Consider the following 17,827-nt stretch of genomic DNA (forward strand, 5'->3'; position numbering starts at 1 on the left):
CCTTCCATTCAATTTCAAAAAGATATGTCATATGACCTACAAAAACAAAAAAAAGAAAACATGTGCAATCAATGGCATACTCTTCCCTCTGAAGTGATGACCGTGGAGATGACCACATAGCACAGCAGCAACTCTCTCCTTTGTTATTTGTTCCTACTGTAGTTTTGGAGTCAGCTCAGTTCAGGACTGGGCTCAACAATTAACAAATACCAGGTGGCTGCATTCAGTAGTATTTTTGTAGTGGTTCACAAAGTCCACGCCCTTCATTTCCTCGCATAGCCTCCTTAAGGCTCCAGCCCTCTTTGACCACGTCCTTGCAGAGCCAACACAGCTGTAGTTGATTTGTTTTATCCCCCCACCCCTTACCCAGCAGAGGTCGCTAAGGAGTCACCACGGCTGCTGTCTGTCTGCTCCTCCTGCAGCTTCCTGTTTCACTGCTATGACACCTGGTCTACTGGCCTCATCTGCACATCTCCAATCTGATGACACAAATACAAAAGGAGATTAACAAAGAAACCAACCACCACTCGACGCTGACGCATTTAATGGCATGAAAGCTTGAGAGAGGCACCTGGACATGAGGAGGGGCACTGAGGACAAATGTGACTGCACTGGCTATGTCTTCTGCTTTCAAACACTGAAAGGTGGAGAAGATTTGGCATTATTGATGCAACAGCACTGTGATAATTTCGCTTCGTGAAATACATCTTGTGACGCTCAGTCAAACGCACACTCTTACCTTCATACTTTCATACACTGCAGCTGCTTTCTCTGGATCACTGTTGTGGTGCCGGAAGGCAAACTCGGTCTCCACTATTCCAGGAGATATACACTGCAGGGCAGGCAAATGCATTAGAAATGTACTGCTTTTACACCGACACAACACTTTAAAATGAGATTGGGAAAGCATAAGGGCATACTGTATGTAGGGTCGTTTATGTGATCCGATATGCGAGCAATAGCACAGGCCACAGAAAAACCTGCACACAACTTACTGTTGCTCTGATGTGGGTGTTTGCTTCTCGAAGTTCTTGCCGTATCCCCTCAGTCAAAGCAGTCACAGCGTATTTAGTGGCACAGTAGAAATGCTCATCAGCACTAGGCACCATTCGATGCCCACCCATACTGTGACAGGTAGAGGAGGAGAGAGAGATGCATGAGCTAGCGACCACATTTAGTAGCTTCAACCTTGATTCAAACCCAAATTACGGTATTAAATTACTAATCTCACACTCTCCGACTTGTGTTATTTTAAATGCTTGTACTTGTTTACTTATACAGCAAGTCACGTTTATTTGTTGGATTTAATATCATATACAGTGTCTCAATGGGCTTTACAGACGCAGAACAGTTCCCAAAAATAAACAGTTGAACCAATTAATAGGATTACAATGAGTCCAATAATTCTTCACATTGTTCCAGGTCCAGCAGGGGTCAGGTGGGGCTCACAATGGGCTTTACTTAATGCTTGGCGGATTAAAATCACCTTGAACAAACTGGCTTAGGTATTTTCAGATTAATCTATATAATTGTGCTTAGAATGAAAGGTTTGTCTGTATAGCTTACCTGTTAATATTGATGATGTGGCCATCGTCCACATTCCTCTCCTTCATTGACTTGTACGCCTCACGGGTGCAGATAGACAAGGCTAAGACATTCACCTGCAGGGGAAGTGAAGACAACAATCAATGTTGTTTCCATGTATATATGCACTGCATTTAAATAAGACATATAGCCAAAGTCATGCTGTGTGAAAAAAAGTTGATATAATTTGCAGAACTTAAATGTGATTTTGCAATATTTAAAATGCCATATGATGAATCTGTTCAGCTGACTGATGTTCACAGGGTCACTGTGCTGGACCAGCTGAACCTGCTGTTCCTGTCCAGCTTGTGGCCTCTAAGCCGCTCCCATAGTGACACTGATAGACGGCAGGTTAAAGCCAACACAGTGGCAAGATAGGGGGAAGTGGCCAAACAAGGTCAGCATACAGATTAAACACAGGCTAAAAATACACTGCTGTACACATTCATGTGGGCTGCCATGACAACAGATGGACGAGCGTTACGAATGCAGGACTCTGGAGACAGAGACTTTAGAGCGGGGGGGCCTTCAGTGGTCAAGAGCTCAATGAATCAGAATGTAAGGTCCAAACAAGAGAAATAGTGCTGGCTTTCATCAGCGGGCCTCTACTGTGCCAGGGCGTCTCCTCACAGCCAATGAAGCAGCCTCTGTGAGTGGAGGGGGTTTGTGTGTTTTTGTGTGTGTGTGTGTGTGTGTGTGTGTGTGTGTGTGTGTGTGTGTGTGTGTGTGTGTGTGTGTGTGCAGACCCATGTGTCCACACAACAACACAAGCTCTACAAACAAGACTTTCACTCGCCGGGCAACTATTTCATCTCCTCCTTCTGCTTTTTTTGTTTGAGTGGAACAACCATAACATCCATATAATTTAAATAAGGGGATAAACGTGAGGGAATAATTCCAGCCATCCCAATTCTAAATAAGCACAACGTTTCTCTCTCGCTTGTTTCAGCATAAGCATTTATATTTGCGTGTCTGTGATCCACCCACATCGATCATGTTCCTCCAGCCCTCTGTCTTTCCGCTGAGCAAGGGCTCATTGTGGGCCAGCCCGGCATTGTTGATGCATACGTCCACGCCCTTGTGCAGCGTTTTGATTGCTGAAAACATGGACAGGATCTCCTCCTCGTTGGACAGGTCACACTTGTAAGGGATCAGTGTGCCACTGTAGCCTGCACTCTGACATTCTGCTGCCAGCTTCTGAAAAACATAAATCAGACCCAATTTAAGAAACATTCAGATTTGTTAGAGGATAGTAAACACAAAAATGTAAACACTTTAAGTTGCCATGGATTGCCAATTGATTATCAGAACTGAGGCACTGCTGGTTAAGAGCTAGAAATGATTAACCTGTAGTACCATAGTTAAGACAGAGTGCCATGATACGCACCCTACCCACTCAGACACTGAGAGAGCAGTGAGAACATGCAGCCATAAAATCAACACCGCATCAGTTGAGGGCAAGAGGTAACCTGACAGCACCAGGGTAGACAAACCCACTCCAGTCTGACTATGTATTTTACCTGATAATAAAAAAGCAGATTCATTTTAAATTCAAATTTCTAACAAAATCCAAATCATGTCCCTGGATTGTGGATGTATAAGAAAAGAAGCAAGCTTTGCACTGATGGGATGCCTCTTCCTTTCGGGACACAGCTGGGCAGGCAGAGCCTGCTGCAGGCTGAGCCGGCTACGCTCCAACCAGGTCAGCTGGCTGTCCACCACTGTGGGGTAAATACAAAGTGACACAGATCCCCCTGCCAGGCACAGCTGCACCAGTCACCTGATGTCTCGCTCTGGGTGCCAGTCAGACAGGAGTGGGCGTGGGTGTCAAGGGTGGGGCTAGTGGTAGACAGAGATGATGAGCAACAACATTTTGTGACAGCATATTTTAGTGTGTTGGTCTTATTCGATACCTGATAGCGTGTGGTTTTTTTCAGTGATCTCAATCAGTGTCAGGGTCTCAGTCCCACAGAAAGAAACAGCAAGGGCTTATTCCAGATGTATCCATGAAAGCACTGGCAGACACACCAACCTCTGCACAACGTGTGTAACAGACCAGAATTTGGAGCTCAAAGCATGTTGTAAAGTATAAGTATATAAAGTATATACTGTATATTCATGTTGAGAATTTTTTGTGGTGAAACTAATCCCAGAGAAGAGGCAGCACCTGAAATTTGACAGTGACAGTTTACAGCCAGAATATGGATAATGAAGAAAGCAGCAGCAGAAAGTTGCATATGACACAACTACATGTGATGAAAGGTAATCATCATATGTAGTAGTGCAGATCAATGGGACTGTGTTGTGGGATTTTCTGTTAAATGTCTGACATTTGGACACAGGTATTATACTACAGTATATCTGCTGATTGTGGTAGCTGCTCCTCAAGGAAACCAAGTATACATGTGAAGCCTGCTTTTAATAATCAGGATGAAATTGGATTGAGGGATCATTTGGGCTTTTTTCTAACAAAACCCGTAATAGAGTAAATGCATCCTATCTCACATTTGGAGTGTGCAGATTTCCCTGCTCTTTCTCTGAGCTGTTTAACTGGGATTATCCAGTGAGAAGGAATTACCCGAATAAAGCTGTCAAAATGCTAAAACACTGAAAACACTTGTCTTATCTGAAAAGACTAAACCAGCTCTTTTGCCCGTGTTATACACAGGTGAAGCATTCCCTTTTGATTTACTTTAAATGTGAAGCTGTGATCGCTGGTCTATTCAGCTGTCCCTGGAGGGACAGGCTCAAACAGAGACAAGTGTGGATGTAGCCTGGAGCAGGCAAACAGCCTGGTGGAGAGGCTCTTCTTTATTCAGAAAGGAGGTTAACATAAAGAGGAAGCTACGCTGGTCTTTTGTTAGAGGGGGAGAATTCGGTGTGTTACTGAGAGTTAAGTGGGAGCAGCAGAGCAAACAGGCTGTGATCTTGGTCCAACTACAGGAAGTCTCAGGCTGTGAATCTCTACGTGTGTGTGTGTGTGTGTGTGTGTGTGTGTGTGTGTGTGTGTGTGTGTGTGTGTGTGTGAGAGAGAGTGAGTTCTGGCACCAGCTGTACTGCCTTGGCCAGAACCAGCCCTTATACTGGCCACGCCAACAGCTAATTTACCGGACTATGAAACTGACTCTTCTAAATTTTTATTTCAAAATGTGAGTTCAATATGCTTGATTTTTAGTTCCTTTTTTTGTCCTTTTGTATTTTTTGTCGGTAACTGTGTTTTTATTTATGCTACTGCCTGCCTTGGCCAGGTCTCCCTTGAAAGAAAAAAAAGGATTCTCTAATCTCAGTGGGACACTCCTGGTTAAATAAAGGTTAAATAAAGAAAATGGCACTAGAGCATGCTGTCCGACAAATAAGCAACCAGGCCTGAAAATGCAGCAACAACATGGCCGGCAAATGTACTCCACACACGATTCATTCATCACAATCCAAATTGAAACTGGATATCTGCAGGTAAAGCATGTTTGGTGTCACACTTGGGTTCTTGGTTATGGAAGACTGCACATGCGTACAGAGAGCTCTGTAACTCAGATAAAATCACTATTTGCTATTACCCAGACAGTCTTGATAAGACCAACACTGAAAGATAAAAACAAATCTTACAATTCAAAAGACAAATTATGTTAAAACAGGTCATAAAGCCTTTCCACGTTACAGTAATGGGTGTACATACACCCACGCAGCATTCTCATGTGTACATGTCTACATAGTCCCATTTACGGCCAGTAATCCTGCAGGGGGCTGTTATATAAGCTATACAATGCATTGTCCCACACTATGTTCATCAATCATTCACCCACTCACGTGGAACTGGTGTAAATGGACCGGCAAAACAACTCGCTGCAGAAGAAGGAATGAGATCAAAATAAAGATGCCAACGCGCTAAAGGCAGACAAGCTCTAAGTGGTGAGCCGGATCAATAGCACAGAAGGCAGCAGCCATGAGCAGAGAGAGCTGAGAAATTTGATTTGTCTCAGGTTGACTCGGGAGGTCTCACAGACAAAAGATGGATTGTGTTATTGGCCACTGTGCCCCATCTTATTCTCTGAAAAGACTTGGTAGGCGGTTAAAAAAAAAATCTAAAAGATGTTATGCAGCCATAATTCAGCCAACAAAATCCTTCCCTCGTAATCCTTTCTGTCCCATCTCTTAAGTACCTGTGACATACAAAACTATTTTGCCTGTCATAACGCATTTTCATCCTCATTACTGAGACTGTTGTCCAGTGATCACAAAAAGTGTGCAGAGGGAGGGAGGAGTAGAGCGAGCGTTGGCAGCCAGAAAGTGAAACACAAGAAGAGTGAGAAAACAAAAACCTGAAGCATGCCGCATTAAAGCTGATTAAAATGCATTTAGATTTCAGTATATGTTACTCTTTAGGTGGGGAAGAACAGCAGCACAGGATGGCTCATGCAGGCACCGCTTCAAGGGAGAATCCACCCAATAGATAATTTCACATAAGACTAATTTAGTGTGATTATCTATCAGTGTTCTCACTGAAATGTAACGCTACGCCCTAAAGCCGCAAACCAGTGAGTCAAAACTGTTTAGAGATACCATGAAATGTCACTAGGAGCTACCCCACAAAATAAATAAGGGAAGGGAAATTCATTTTTCGTTTACGGATTTTGTTTTCTCTGGTCTCTAGCGATGGGCGACTGAAGCCGTACAAAGCTTTGGGGCTTTCTTTCCATTTGTGCCAAAAAAAGATTCGTAGCTTTGGGGCAAAAAACAGGTACATCTGGTGGTTTGCAAAACATATAGCAGCCCTTCAAGACGGGCCCAAGCACTACAACACCTATCTGATTTGAATAGTTTGTCTCATATGTGTGCAATAAAAGGTCAACATGCCCTGCGTGTTGTCATTAAATCTGTTACACTTTCGATCAGAAGTGCTGCATTAAATGTAGATGGTATTGTGCAATATGTTACAGTAAATTAATTCATGCAACGTCTAAAGAGCCTACACTTTTTGCTGACATGACCTTAATGTACCTTATTGGCTCGGTGTCACTGTGGGCTCACATGCTTTAACTTCATGGTTGATATTTATCTAACATTTCAAATGAGTCGCACATGTCATTGTCATGGCACATGTCATTAGCCTATTCATTTTATTATCTTATCGTATCAGGTGGAAATGTTATCCTACTTATGATTATGTATTTAGCGTACATCTCCATATTTCTCAGTTATTTTAGCATAGTAACAGTTTAGCAGAAAGCGCTTTCCGAAGCACCAGTGACGTTTTAAGCTTCGGACGTCATCAGTCACGTGGTATTCCTCATTTGAAACACACTGTATTGAAATCGCCCATATCTACTGGTCTCTAAAGAACACATCTAGTTGAGACACTTTATTCTGCTAAGCCCAAAATAGACTCTCTCAAGTTTAGCCTGAGCACAATTATACCGTGTGTGGGGTCAAAGGTGATATTAGGCTGTATAATAAATAGCATTGCTGCAGGCTAGAGGGTATGGTTGAGTGATTTATTTCTTCTTCACAAACCAAAAGGTCTAAAGGTCGGAAAGGGCAGTTTTACAGCACTTCCTTCATCAAAGACGAACAGATAAGAAAAATACTCTTTATTTGTAACTACACTTATTAACAGACTTCCTCCAATCAAGGAGGTAAACGTAAAGAACTTTAAACCTAAACACTAGGGCTGGGTTAAAATAAATGATTCTCCAATTGGGTAATCTGATATTAATTAATAAATCGATCCTTTAATATACTGTATGCCTTTTCACCATGGATGGGCTATACTGTGTTGATGACTGCTGTAGTTTGTCAATGACTGACATGTTAGTCATGTTAAGTAAAAACTTTTTGGGGGGTTAATTCTTAATGTAAACATTAACCTGGAGCATTATAAAAAATAGGTGGTTGCTTCTTGCTTGTACAATTTACAGCATCATTTCTCTGAGAATCTCTTTTATATCCAAGCAAAAGTGTTATTTTTAACAGAAATTTCACTAACCTAACTGATGTTGAATAGGAAATGTAATCGAATTGGGACCTAGTGAATTGGAATTAAATTGACTCGGGTAATCACTGGCAATTGCCAGCCCTACTAAACATGGTGCCTGTTAAGTAAATACCTACTCAGTTGTCATGTACTTGTAATCTGCAATAAAAACATCATGACAATGGAGTATGTGGCCCAAACGTAAAAAGCATTTATAACCTTGATAGACTGGGTAGACAGAGCCAGCAGCCAGGTGTTGTGTAACAGACAGGTGCAACCAGTGTGGTGACATTTTATTTTCCCAAACAAAGTGATACAAATCAGGAAGAGGCAGCATCACATATTTATTTCAAATAAGACATTAAACAGTACGAGGATGGCATTTCTGTCAGCGATACTTCAATACTGGATTAACTACAAAGAGAGAGAGAGAGCAGCCTTTCGTCACATATTCACAAGGGCATCATATGATAAAAAATGTCTCACCAGTGCTCTTGTTTGTAGTTGAAACATGCTGAGGGGTGAAGCCTTCCTCTAGTGAACCAGCATGCATCATGTGTCTCCTCTATCTCATGTGAGGAGTTATTCCTGCACCTGATGCCGGCCATCGGTACAACTACTTTTCTCTCTCATCACAAGCCATTGCTAGTTCTAGCTATGTGCCAAGTCATTATGCATGCTAAGTTTATGATAACTTGAGCCCAGAGTAGACAACAAAAACAGACATAGGAGAGTCTCATGGAGACGGTGTTGATCTGATGCATCCAAAATGAAAACCTTTCAAACTGGGCCAGCCTCAGCTGGGTCTATTCAGCATGTTCAGCTTTTTAGAGTAGCCATAAAATGTTTCCAAAATCAAACAAACACCTAGCAACAAATCCAATTTCGCTGCTGTCGAGGCCAAAACAATCCAATGTGCATTCTTTCTCATCAAGTCTTCAACAGCACAGGACAGGACAGGAAGAACCCCCCCCCCACCTATCATAGCAGGAGGCCCGGGAAGGGAATGTCAATGCCAGTAAACCTTACACCTTGAAAGATGACAAGCACAGAGAGGACAGCACAGCGGTGGTGCATGGGAAATGGCTCATAGGGGTCACTGAGCTGTCTAGACCAATCCAGTCTGGATCATCGACAGCACATTTCCAAGATAATTGGCTCACATCCGGCGCTGCCAGATGTTCCGCCGATGCCGGTCTTAAACTCTGTTCGCTTTGGGAAACAACAACAAGCAAGCGCTGTGGAGTAAGGTCTGGCAATGTCGAGACCCAAGTGATTTAGTATGTCATTAAAAACACTCCTGACATAAGCGATGAGAAGAAATTGTGTGAAATGTGTTTTTACAGTATTGTGGTAATACAGGTCTGAGAAAACTTACTTGCTAGTGAATTACAGACAAATTCACGGTTATATATATATATATATATATACTGTATCTAACAGTCAGAATAAATGAATAAAATTGAGGTCTTAATATCAGATTCCACCTGCTCTTGAGGGGGTTACAATCCATCAATTTTTGCATGCAAATGCCTTGCACAGAATGCATGTACGCCTGTCAACTTGGAGTAGATGGTAAGGGTTCTAACTAATTTCAATGTGAAAATAGTACTGAGGTCAGTCGTGTTTGCACACTTGGGAGTGTGATACAGCAAAAAGCACAATGTTAGAACATGACTGGACTATTCATACTGTATTTAATGTTCATAGGCTAAATGGGGTTTTACGATACTGAACAACCATCTAACCCTCCATTTTGCACATCACACATATCACTAAAATTACAAAAAACAAAGACCAAATAAGAAACTATAAAAAGAAGAATCAGGACACAGACTAAAAGGGATAGAAACACAAAGTGAGGCAGAGGGTATGAGACAAAGAGAGTAAAGCTGTCTGACCTGACCCACTTCAAATCCTTTTCGGGAGTGAAATCTATTCACTGTGAAATAACAGGACGGGCTGTCTAGACACAACCTACTGGAGGTGGTTGAGACAGCGTCAGATATGCAGACAGAGGGAGAGACACTGATTTACTTTTATTGTGTCACCTCAGCTTTTGAAGCATGACTGAGCACCTTTTACCTCCTTCAGAACGGGCAACAAATCGAAGTTGGTCAGCCAAGGTCTTAAATTAACCTTTTGACTCACCTGCCAAGGGCTTTGAGTTCGAAGTGTAGTGTTTTAGTGTAGAGGCTACTGCTTTGTGCAGAGCGGCATTAACAGGCAGCCAATCAGGAGTCTGTTTGATACAAGCCCACAGGGGGGGAAAAAGTGTGTTGGTCAGCTTTGACAAAGTCTTAAAACAGGCAAAGACCAGAAACTGAATATAAGCAATGTATTCAAATGTTCATATCTCAAAAAAGCCATCAGCACTGAATGTCCAGATTTGGGGAAAGAAATCATCTGTCTATTACTTGTGGTCCTGGTTTGAGTTTTCTTATTCCATGTTTTTCCTTTATTGCTGAGCACAGTACTTTAACATAAATGGTCTTCTTTGGACATATCTTATGCAGAATCTCTTCTCAATCTCTTGCTAACACAGTCTCTCTGTATGCCTGTTTCGCACTAAAAACCCACAAACTGTTTGCTAAATTTATCTGATCTAAAATTGCAGCAGCCAAAGCTTTGGATTTTGACAGTTGCCTCTATTGTGGGGCGCCTCAAAGCACCCAGGAAATGTCAGTTTTACTTTAGCAGTTTTAAATAGATGTACAATACAAATAGATTTATTACCTTAAAGCAGATGTTCTTTCTGCATTTAGCCTGGGTTAAAACAAATGTGACTACTTGCATGCATCTTAGAGTTAGTTTACAAAAGTAATTTGGCCGTGTAAAAAGCACATTTTAAATGAATGCCATTAAAACATTGAATCTTTCAGAGACACGCTGACTAGAGACATTGACCACTGACCAGAGAAGAATGAAGAATTAGGTATTGATGGTTCTTGTCGGCCTGTGTAAACTATACTTTCCAGGAATCATTGAATGTATAGGCGACCATTGAATTTGATTGATTACTTGATAAAGCCCACCCCATACCAACCTCTGCCTCTCCTCCCCCGGAGCAACAGCAGCACTGACACTAATCTCCTCTACGCGCCCTGGCCTGCATATAATGCAAAAACATTAAAGTGCAACTTATAGATATCTTACACTGAAAATGTGTAGGCATGCACGTAATGACAGTCATATTAGCAAACAGGTTATGTGAGATTTAGATAGCAGACTGAAATTTGTAAATTTCATTTACAACTCAACACCTTTCATTTGGGAAATCAAATGCATTTAAAATCACGGTCATCTAAATTCAAAACAGCATTATGGAAGTTCCGTACCAAATGCGCCGGTAAACGAAAACAAATGAATATAAATCTTAAATCTAATATTTGTGTTATAAAGGAGGGATGATTTGAGTTGTGGTGATCAGCAACTGATTTATACCGATTCATCACCGACTGTCCATACTTCACTGTCTGGATCAACATGTACATTTCCCTCACCTCCCGCTCTCTGTGTGTTACCGTTCTCAAAATCCCTTCGCCACGGTAAACAACATCAACAAACTTCGAGCTAGCAAGCCACATGCTATAAATGCCACGTTTTGAAGAACATTTGGATCATGCAACAAGGCAGGCCTGCTTGGTTCTTTCGGAGAATGATTGTAAAGATTTACAAAGAATATGTTTACGGCATTTACTATCCAAGTGGGACGTTTTGGGACAGACGGGCAGGGATTGCTACGGATGAATTAACGTTACACACGGCAATACAGTGGTAAGAGCAAATTACGTTTAACTATGTCTCCAGCTAAATAGCTCACGTTACTGTATTGTGTCAGACTGATCTCATTAAGTGGCGTATGTATGACACGCCAATTCGTATGCCATTTTGGCGTGTTATCAAGACGCATACTCGCTTTTTAGCGTGTTTATCAACGCCGTTTGGCCTCCGTTGACTTACATTACCTTGCGATTGCGTGTGAATTTACGCCGTAGCGAGTAGTATGAAAATCTGCATAGGGAGGTTGGTCGGGGGGTGGTGGATGGGTCAAACACAGGACTTTCACCCAGGAGACCGGGGATCGTGTCCCGTGTGTCACGTTTCCTTAACTCAACCGGTTATTCTTTTCCTAAACCCAACCTGTCCGATGTATACAGCGCTCAAAATGCGTACAGATAACACGCCACTTGCCTTTAGAAAGTGGCGTGTATGTTTACGCAAAGTCATGATTACACGTTGATTGTGTGAACAATTAACTTCATTTAATATTTTATGTGCCATTTTCTTTTTCGGGGTGCAAATGTTCCACCAAAACAAGTTCCTTCCCGAAACTGTTTTGCAGAGCCCCCGTCGCTGCGTCCTGAGCTCAGCGCCACCCAAGACGACTGTGATAGGTTTAAAGAAATGCAAACAACACAGAGCACTTTTTTTAAACGCATAACAAACCCAACATATGGGCTATGTGGGCCAGAGTGCTTTGGAGGACTGAGAAAAACAACAACCCTAATCACCAGTAACAGGATGCCCCCTTCTTCTGAGTCAGACTCAGATGTGAGCTCAGACTTAAAATCCTTCTAATGTGCCATCAGGAACCAGGAACGCTGTATAATATGTTCTGGGCTTGCTCTACGCTCCGTCCATTTTGGTCTGCAATTTTTGATACATACACACAGATTTTCAATAAAGATGTGGACCCTGATCCTATGATTGGTATTTTTGGGATAGCACCTTTGGGATCTGAACTCACTGATCTGAACTGCTCAATCGAAAGAACTAGCCTTTTCATCTCTGCTGGCTAGACGACTCATCTTTTTGCACTGGAAATCAGCTAACCCGCCGTCATTTGGATGCTGGGTGACCGATGTTATGGCACATCTTAAATTAGAGAGAATGAGATGCTCCCTTGGTGGCTCAGATAAGAAATTAAAAAAAAAGTGTGCATATAAATGTATATCTATGCCCTGCATCCCCCCTCCCTCTCTTCTCCCCCCCCCCCCCCCCCCCTTTTTTTTTTTTTTTCTCCTCTCAATATACTTCATTTTATTATTTCTTTGTTGTCATGCATTTTATTTTTCACATCTATTTTGGAAACCTGTGCATAAACCCAATAAAGATAATTTCAATAAAATCCTTCTAATGTGGCAGAATTCTTACAAACACCATGCATACAGTTATAATAAACCTTCCTCTGTTTGATGCTGATCTCACTGCTGAAATTAAATTCTTTAGCGCTTGGTTATAATGAAAATGTGCATACATATGGCTTTCAATGGCAACGTTTTGGACTGCACTATCCTATGCAGAGGCCACTTTTAAACCTTTTATAACTGTAAAGAATACATTGTGTGAAGAGAATTCTCTTACAGCGAAATAAAAGCTTTTTCCACTGGGCCTTAAGGGTTTCACAGAGTTAATGAAAAGCTGTACTGCTGCTACTTGGAAGTGTCCCTGTTGTCTCCATTCCTGCACAGAGCCCATGGTGACCACACGTCTCCCTTCAGCTTGCTTCTCCCCCACTTTCAACTCTATAGTCTCACAGACAACAAAACAATACAGCAGCCACAACTCTCCGCTCCGCATTCTTCACGTTTTGTTTAAACAGAAATCTATCAAATTTGACTACATGGCTTCCTTTCGTTATCGTTTTATCTGGTCTACTATAAGTGTGAATATCGCTGCTGGTCAATACTGACCGTAAAAGCTTTACTTCCCCAAGTAAAGAAATAAACACCAAAAGGGAAGTCAAGAACAATTACTTAGTGATAGACAGTTAGCTGCATGCCAGGTTTGGTACAAATACAGCAAGAACCCAGTTTACACTGCAGAGATTACAATACTGGCGTTGTCCCTCAACTCACACAGACAACTCTCTAAGGTCTTGTACATGTGATGAAATCTGTTACAGAATGAGAGAGATGGAAACCTGTCACTCTACTCAACCTGATATTAATCTCTAGTTCGGCCAAATGTTTAGTTAGTCGAGGCTGAGCTTGGGTTTCATACATCATAATCCATAATAAAGAAAAGTTAAACAAGACATAATCATGCTCATTTTCAGGTTCATACCTGTATTTTGGATTTCTACTAGAACATGTTTACATGCTTTAATGTTAAAAAAAACAACAACATTATTGTCTTATACTGTCTGAAACGCTCCGTTTTAGTGCCTGTCTCTTTAAGCCCCCCTCCTGAAAAGCCCAGTCTGCTCTGATTGGCTCGCGAGAAAAATATGGCAGCAAAGGTGGTGCTTAAGCCGTGGGTGGAGATCAGGCCCCCATGAACAGCGCTCAGCCTTTCCGCTGATTTTGTCCAGTGGCCACTGCAACGGGAAATCCCCCTGCGACCCAGAAAAGATTTTCCCATAGGCCACCATTGAAGAGATGTCTGTAAAACTGCTGGCAGGACACCTCGAACTGTAAACAAGATCGGTTATGACTCTTTCTATTCTGAATTGTTAATCCACGGACTTCCCTCGAGCCGAGAAAAGCAATTTAAAAACCTGTGATGTCATCACAATATTAAGTCTCTGGGCCGAGCGGAAACTCGCCGGCGGGGGCCAGCGAGAGAAACACTACTGAGCATATTCAGTGGCCGGAAGTAAACCCGGAAGCTTAGGAACTTTTTTGGCGGACGCGCCACTGAGCAACTCTCAAATGAACGGGGCTCCGCCATGAACGTTGTATCCAGGTTTTACAATACATCCATGGTGGAGATACTCAGATGGGGGTGCTGTATATTCCAATTATCCTGCATGTTATACAGGAAGGGGAACCAAATCTAAATGGCTTGTTGAATCCAATGTTTTCTGATCTTGGCAAGGCAGCCCACAAAAAAACGGACTGTGTTTGTGGGTTGGTAGGCACTCCAGATATGTGCACAAGCACTGGAAAGTGAGTTTTTCATGATATGTCCTCTTTAAGAATGCTCTGGCTGTGATGTAGTCAGCTCTTTAATGCTGACTGACATTTGTATTATGTAAAAGTACTATAAAGATTTTAAATGTTGTGACCTTGTTTTTGTCTTCCACAAGTTATAGACGGGGGCTGAACCAAGCTGCTGCCGTTAACTATTGACAGGAAGGGCCATGTGACCAAAGTATGAATGGAGAAAGGATATCTATTGCGCAAATCACACTCACTCTATGCATGTATGGGCATGGGGGTGTGTGTGTGTGTGTGTGTATGTGTGTGTGTGTGTGTGTGTGTGTGTGTGTGTGGTCAAGGTGGGGAAAATGCTTGCATGTAAATACGACCTAATTGAAATATGGAACTTTTTTTTTTACTCCAGAAAGAAAAATAACTTTAAAATCGACGTACACGCCTGCTTGTAAATCATGCTTTCACGACACCATCATCAGCAGAGTCCCTGAAACTGATGTTGATCTAATGCTCTTGCCAAACTATGTTATTGCAAACTGTAAACAGTGCAGCAGCATAAATGGGTAGAACAGCCACAGTACTGTATGGCATCACCAAGTTTGATGTAAGAAAAAGTACGAATTTTCATGACTGCTACCACAAAATGTAACCTGTGATGTGTTATTCACAGTAGTGCATACACACGTGGATGTACTTAGGTGACATTTTACAGTAAAACACCAAAGCATTCAAATGTGACAGTGTTGTTAACAACCACAGGCCAAGCTACAGTACTCTGCTTTAAGAAATCACAGTCTAAAAGGTGGCTGCATGTAAGCCCAGTGCTGGAAGCTGGGATAAGTGTGGGGTGAGGCCTAATTATTGACAAGATAAGCAAGGTGCAGTGCCTTATTGCTTATGATTAGGCAAGAGTTAGTGGGGTGGGGTCACTAACACCTGCCACGCGTAGGAGGAAATGTCCACAGGCAAGAGAAGAGAGAATTCAGCACACTGACTTTATTGACTTGCAATAAACATTAATAAAGAAATATTAATAACGTTTACTGCAAGTATAAGGACAGTGTGTGGAAATTCTCTCTTTCCTTAATTACAGCCATACATTCACTGGTTCAATATGCAGAAGACAAATTCACATGCAGTTCAAACATAATCACCACAGGCACTAATTAATTTCATAGTCATGATTAGAGCAGACAGTACTCAAATAATGACAGGAGTTGTCTGTATTATCATAGTGGGTGTGATTTAAGCTCTCCGTTATACAGCTAACTGAGCACTGACCTCAAAAATGTGATGTGTATCGGATGTTTGTTCCAAACCACATTAGAAATTAATATTGTTCTACAAAGTCTAGGTGGGAAAAATGAAATTAAGTATATACAACGGTTTGTAAACTGAGATTTATATGGGTTTGGTGGTTGTAAGTTGATTTTCTAAAATATAACAATGGTTACATAAGGTAGAAATTTGGGTCATTTTAATGGGTTGGGAATCAATAGATAGCCTGAAACCTATGACCCGGAGAGACATTCTTAGACACATCTAGACAACTTTATTTACAGTGTCCCAAAAGACTGGATACACACTGACACTCCTGAAAGACCCATTGGCATCCACTGGCACCTCTCTGGAAAGGATGGTGAGGTAATTTGACTGTACCTAAACAGACAGTTTATTACTGTAACACTGGCAGTAGGCCTAGATGAAGGATGGCAGGGTGACTCACAGGCTACTGTCCCACATAATGTTGTTAGCAGGTATCTCCCTCGCTGAAGTGTCATGTGGCAAAACATACTGAATCCCTGACAGCTCTGTAAATGCTGGCCTGTTGCTGCTGACCCTGTCCTCTGACTTTACTGGAGAAGGTCAACCAGAAGAAAATTAATTTTGCAGCAAGGGTTAATAATAGAGATTATTACAGGTTAGGGGTGCAGTGGGATATGTAGAGTGATGCTGGTGTAGGAGCATCACATTTGCCTCATTTGGTGGGTGGTCCTGTATCATGTGGAAATCCAGGGTACAATAATATCCCTGTAATTTAATATGGGACATCAGTAACAAAAGCTAGTCAGGATTTGGGTCTGGTTTATACCTATTATGAAGCCACAATTCCTATAACGTTAGTCTATCATTTTGGATTTAATATTAGTCAAATATATTATCAATTGTTTAATTATTAGGTTAAATGGGGTACTCTTTCTTTAATTAAATTGTTTAACGTTGCCTAACGTTGACACAACATCATACCTGACTTATTAATTTCAACAAACAAAGCAAAAACGGCTGCGTTACCTAAATATAACAAATGTACAAATCCTGTGTATACACATACCGTTAGCTGTAACGTTGGGGCTAAAGGTTTCTAGCTGAAGTTGTAAAGCTAATGTTAGCTAACAGTTAACGGTAGTTAGCTAGTTTGTTGTTGCTCTCACAGAGCTAGCTTCTCATATGAGTCAGGCAGACTACTTCCCAACTGTTAATGATAATAAATTAAATGCCCACCTCTATTTTGTCGACACTCCTGGCACAGCCGACAACCCTCATGCCTTGCTGGACCAGTGCCCGGGCTACAGCCGCTCCTATCCCCACCGAGGCTCCGGTCACCAGGGCCACTCTGCCTTTCCACCGCTCCATCTCCACCGTACTGTCTACACCGGTACTGTACACGAAACAACAGCTCCTGCACTGTTCCTCTGTCTGCTTAGTTCAAGCTGTCACAGTTGCAGCTATCAGTATTATGTACGATAATTATGTTCAGATTGAGGGACAGCCTCCTGATTCAGTCTGTGCAGCATCCAGAACAGTAGCGGGCAGTGTGCCTGAGCCCGAATCCATGCGCTCCTCTGGATGAAATATGAAGAGCCCTGTCGTGAGTAAATGTTTGGTTCACATCACCTCCCACTTTCTTTTTTTAACCCTGGTGCCTGGAGTGCTCTCCGTATGTTGGTTATCTACCTCCGCCTACTGGAAAAAACTAAACTAACACAATGTGAACAGACAAAGTGTTTGACGTGATACCTCCACGTATTCCCCGTAATCAAAAGCTTTTGGTCAGGAAATGTTCCAAAATAACAGCAGTAAATTAAGTAGTTTGATGTTTTCATTTCATATTAGAAATCAAAACTCACTGAGATACTATAGTGCGCTCCAATACCACTAATATTTTAAATATATTTCTTCATAACAATGACACGTGACAATTTAGGATTAAAACAGAAACATATACCGTTATATTAACGGTATATATAAAATATATTAAGTCAGTATATCATATATTTCACTGTAGCAGAGACATACACACACATATTATGTTTAATTAAATTCCTACAGTGCAGTAGGTCTGGCAATGGAAGAATAGTTACTATAATAGTTTATCTGAGAACAATGACATTTC

At 41.7% G+C, this 17,827-nt stretch overlaps 1 protein-coding gene across 1 annotated transcript; it reads right to left on the reverse strand.

Annotated features, from left to right (window-relative positions):
* Nucleotides 1-357: 357 nt before the first annotated feature.
* dhrs11a (dehydrogenase/reductase 11a) lies at nt 358-17,298 on the reverse strand. The gene is made up of 7 exons (XM_078266340.1): nt 16,936-17,298; nt 2,572-2,781; nt 1,567-1,661; nt 996-1,125; nt 740-832; nt 572-637; nt 358-479 (listed from the first exon to the last, which is right to left on the reverse strand). Exons 1-7 carry the CDS (start codon nt 17,065-17,067, stop codon nt 438-440), a joined length of 768 nt encoding a protein of 255 aa, XP_078122466.1. The 5' UTR covers nt 17,068-17,298; the 3' UTR covers nt 358-437.
* Between the last annotated feature and the right edge of the window lie 529 nt (nt 17,299-17,827).

Source organism: Sander vitreus, chromosome 13 (genome assembly GCF_031162955.1).
Source record: "Sander vitreus isolate 19-12246 chromosome 13, sanVit1, whole genome shotgun sequence".
Classification (NCBI taxonomy): Eukaryota; Metazoa; Chordata; class Actinopteri; order Perciformes; family Percidae; genus Sander; species Sander vitreus.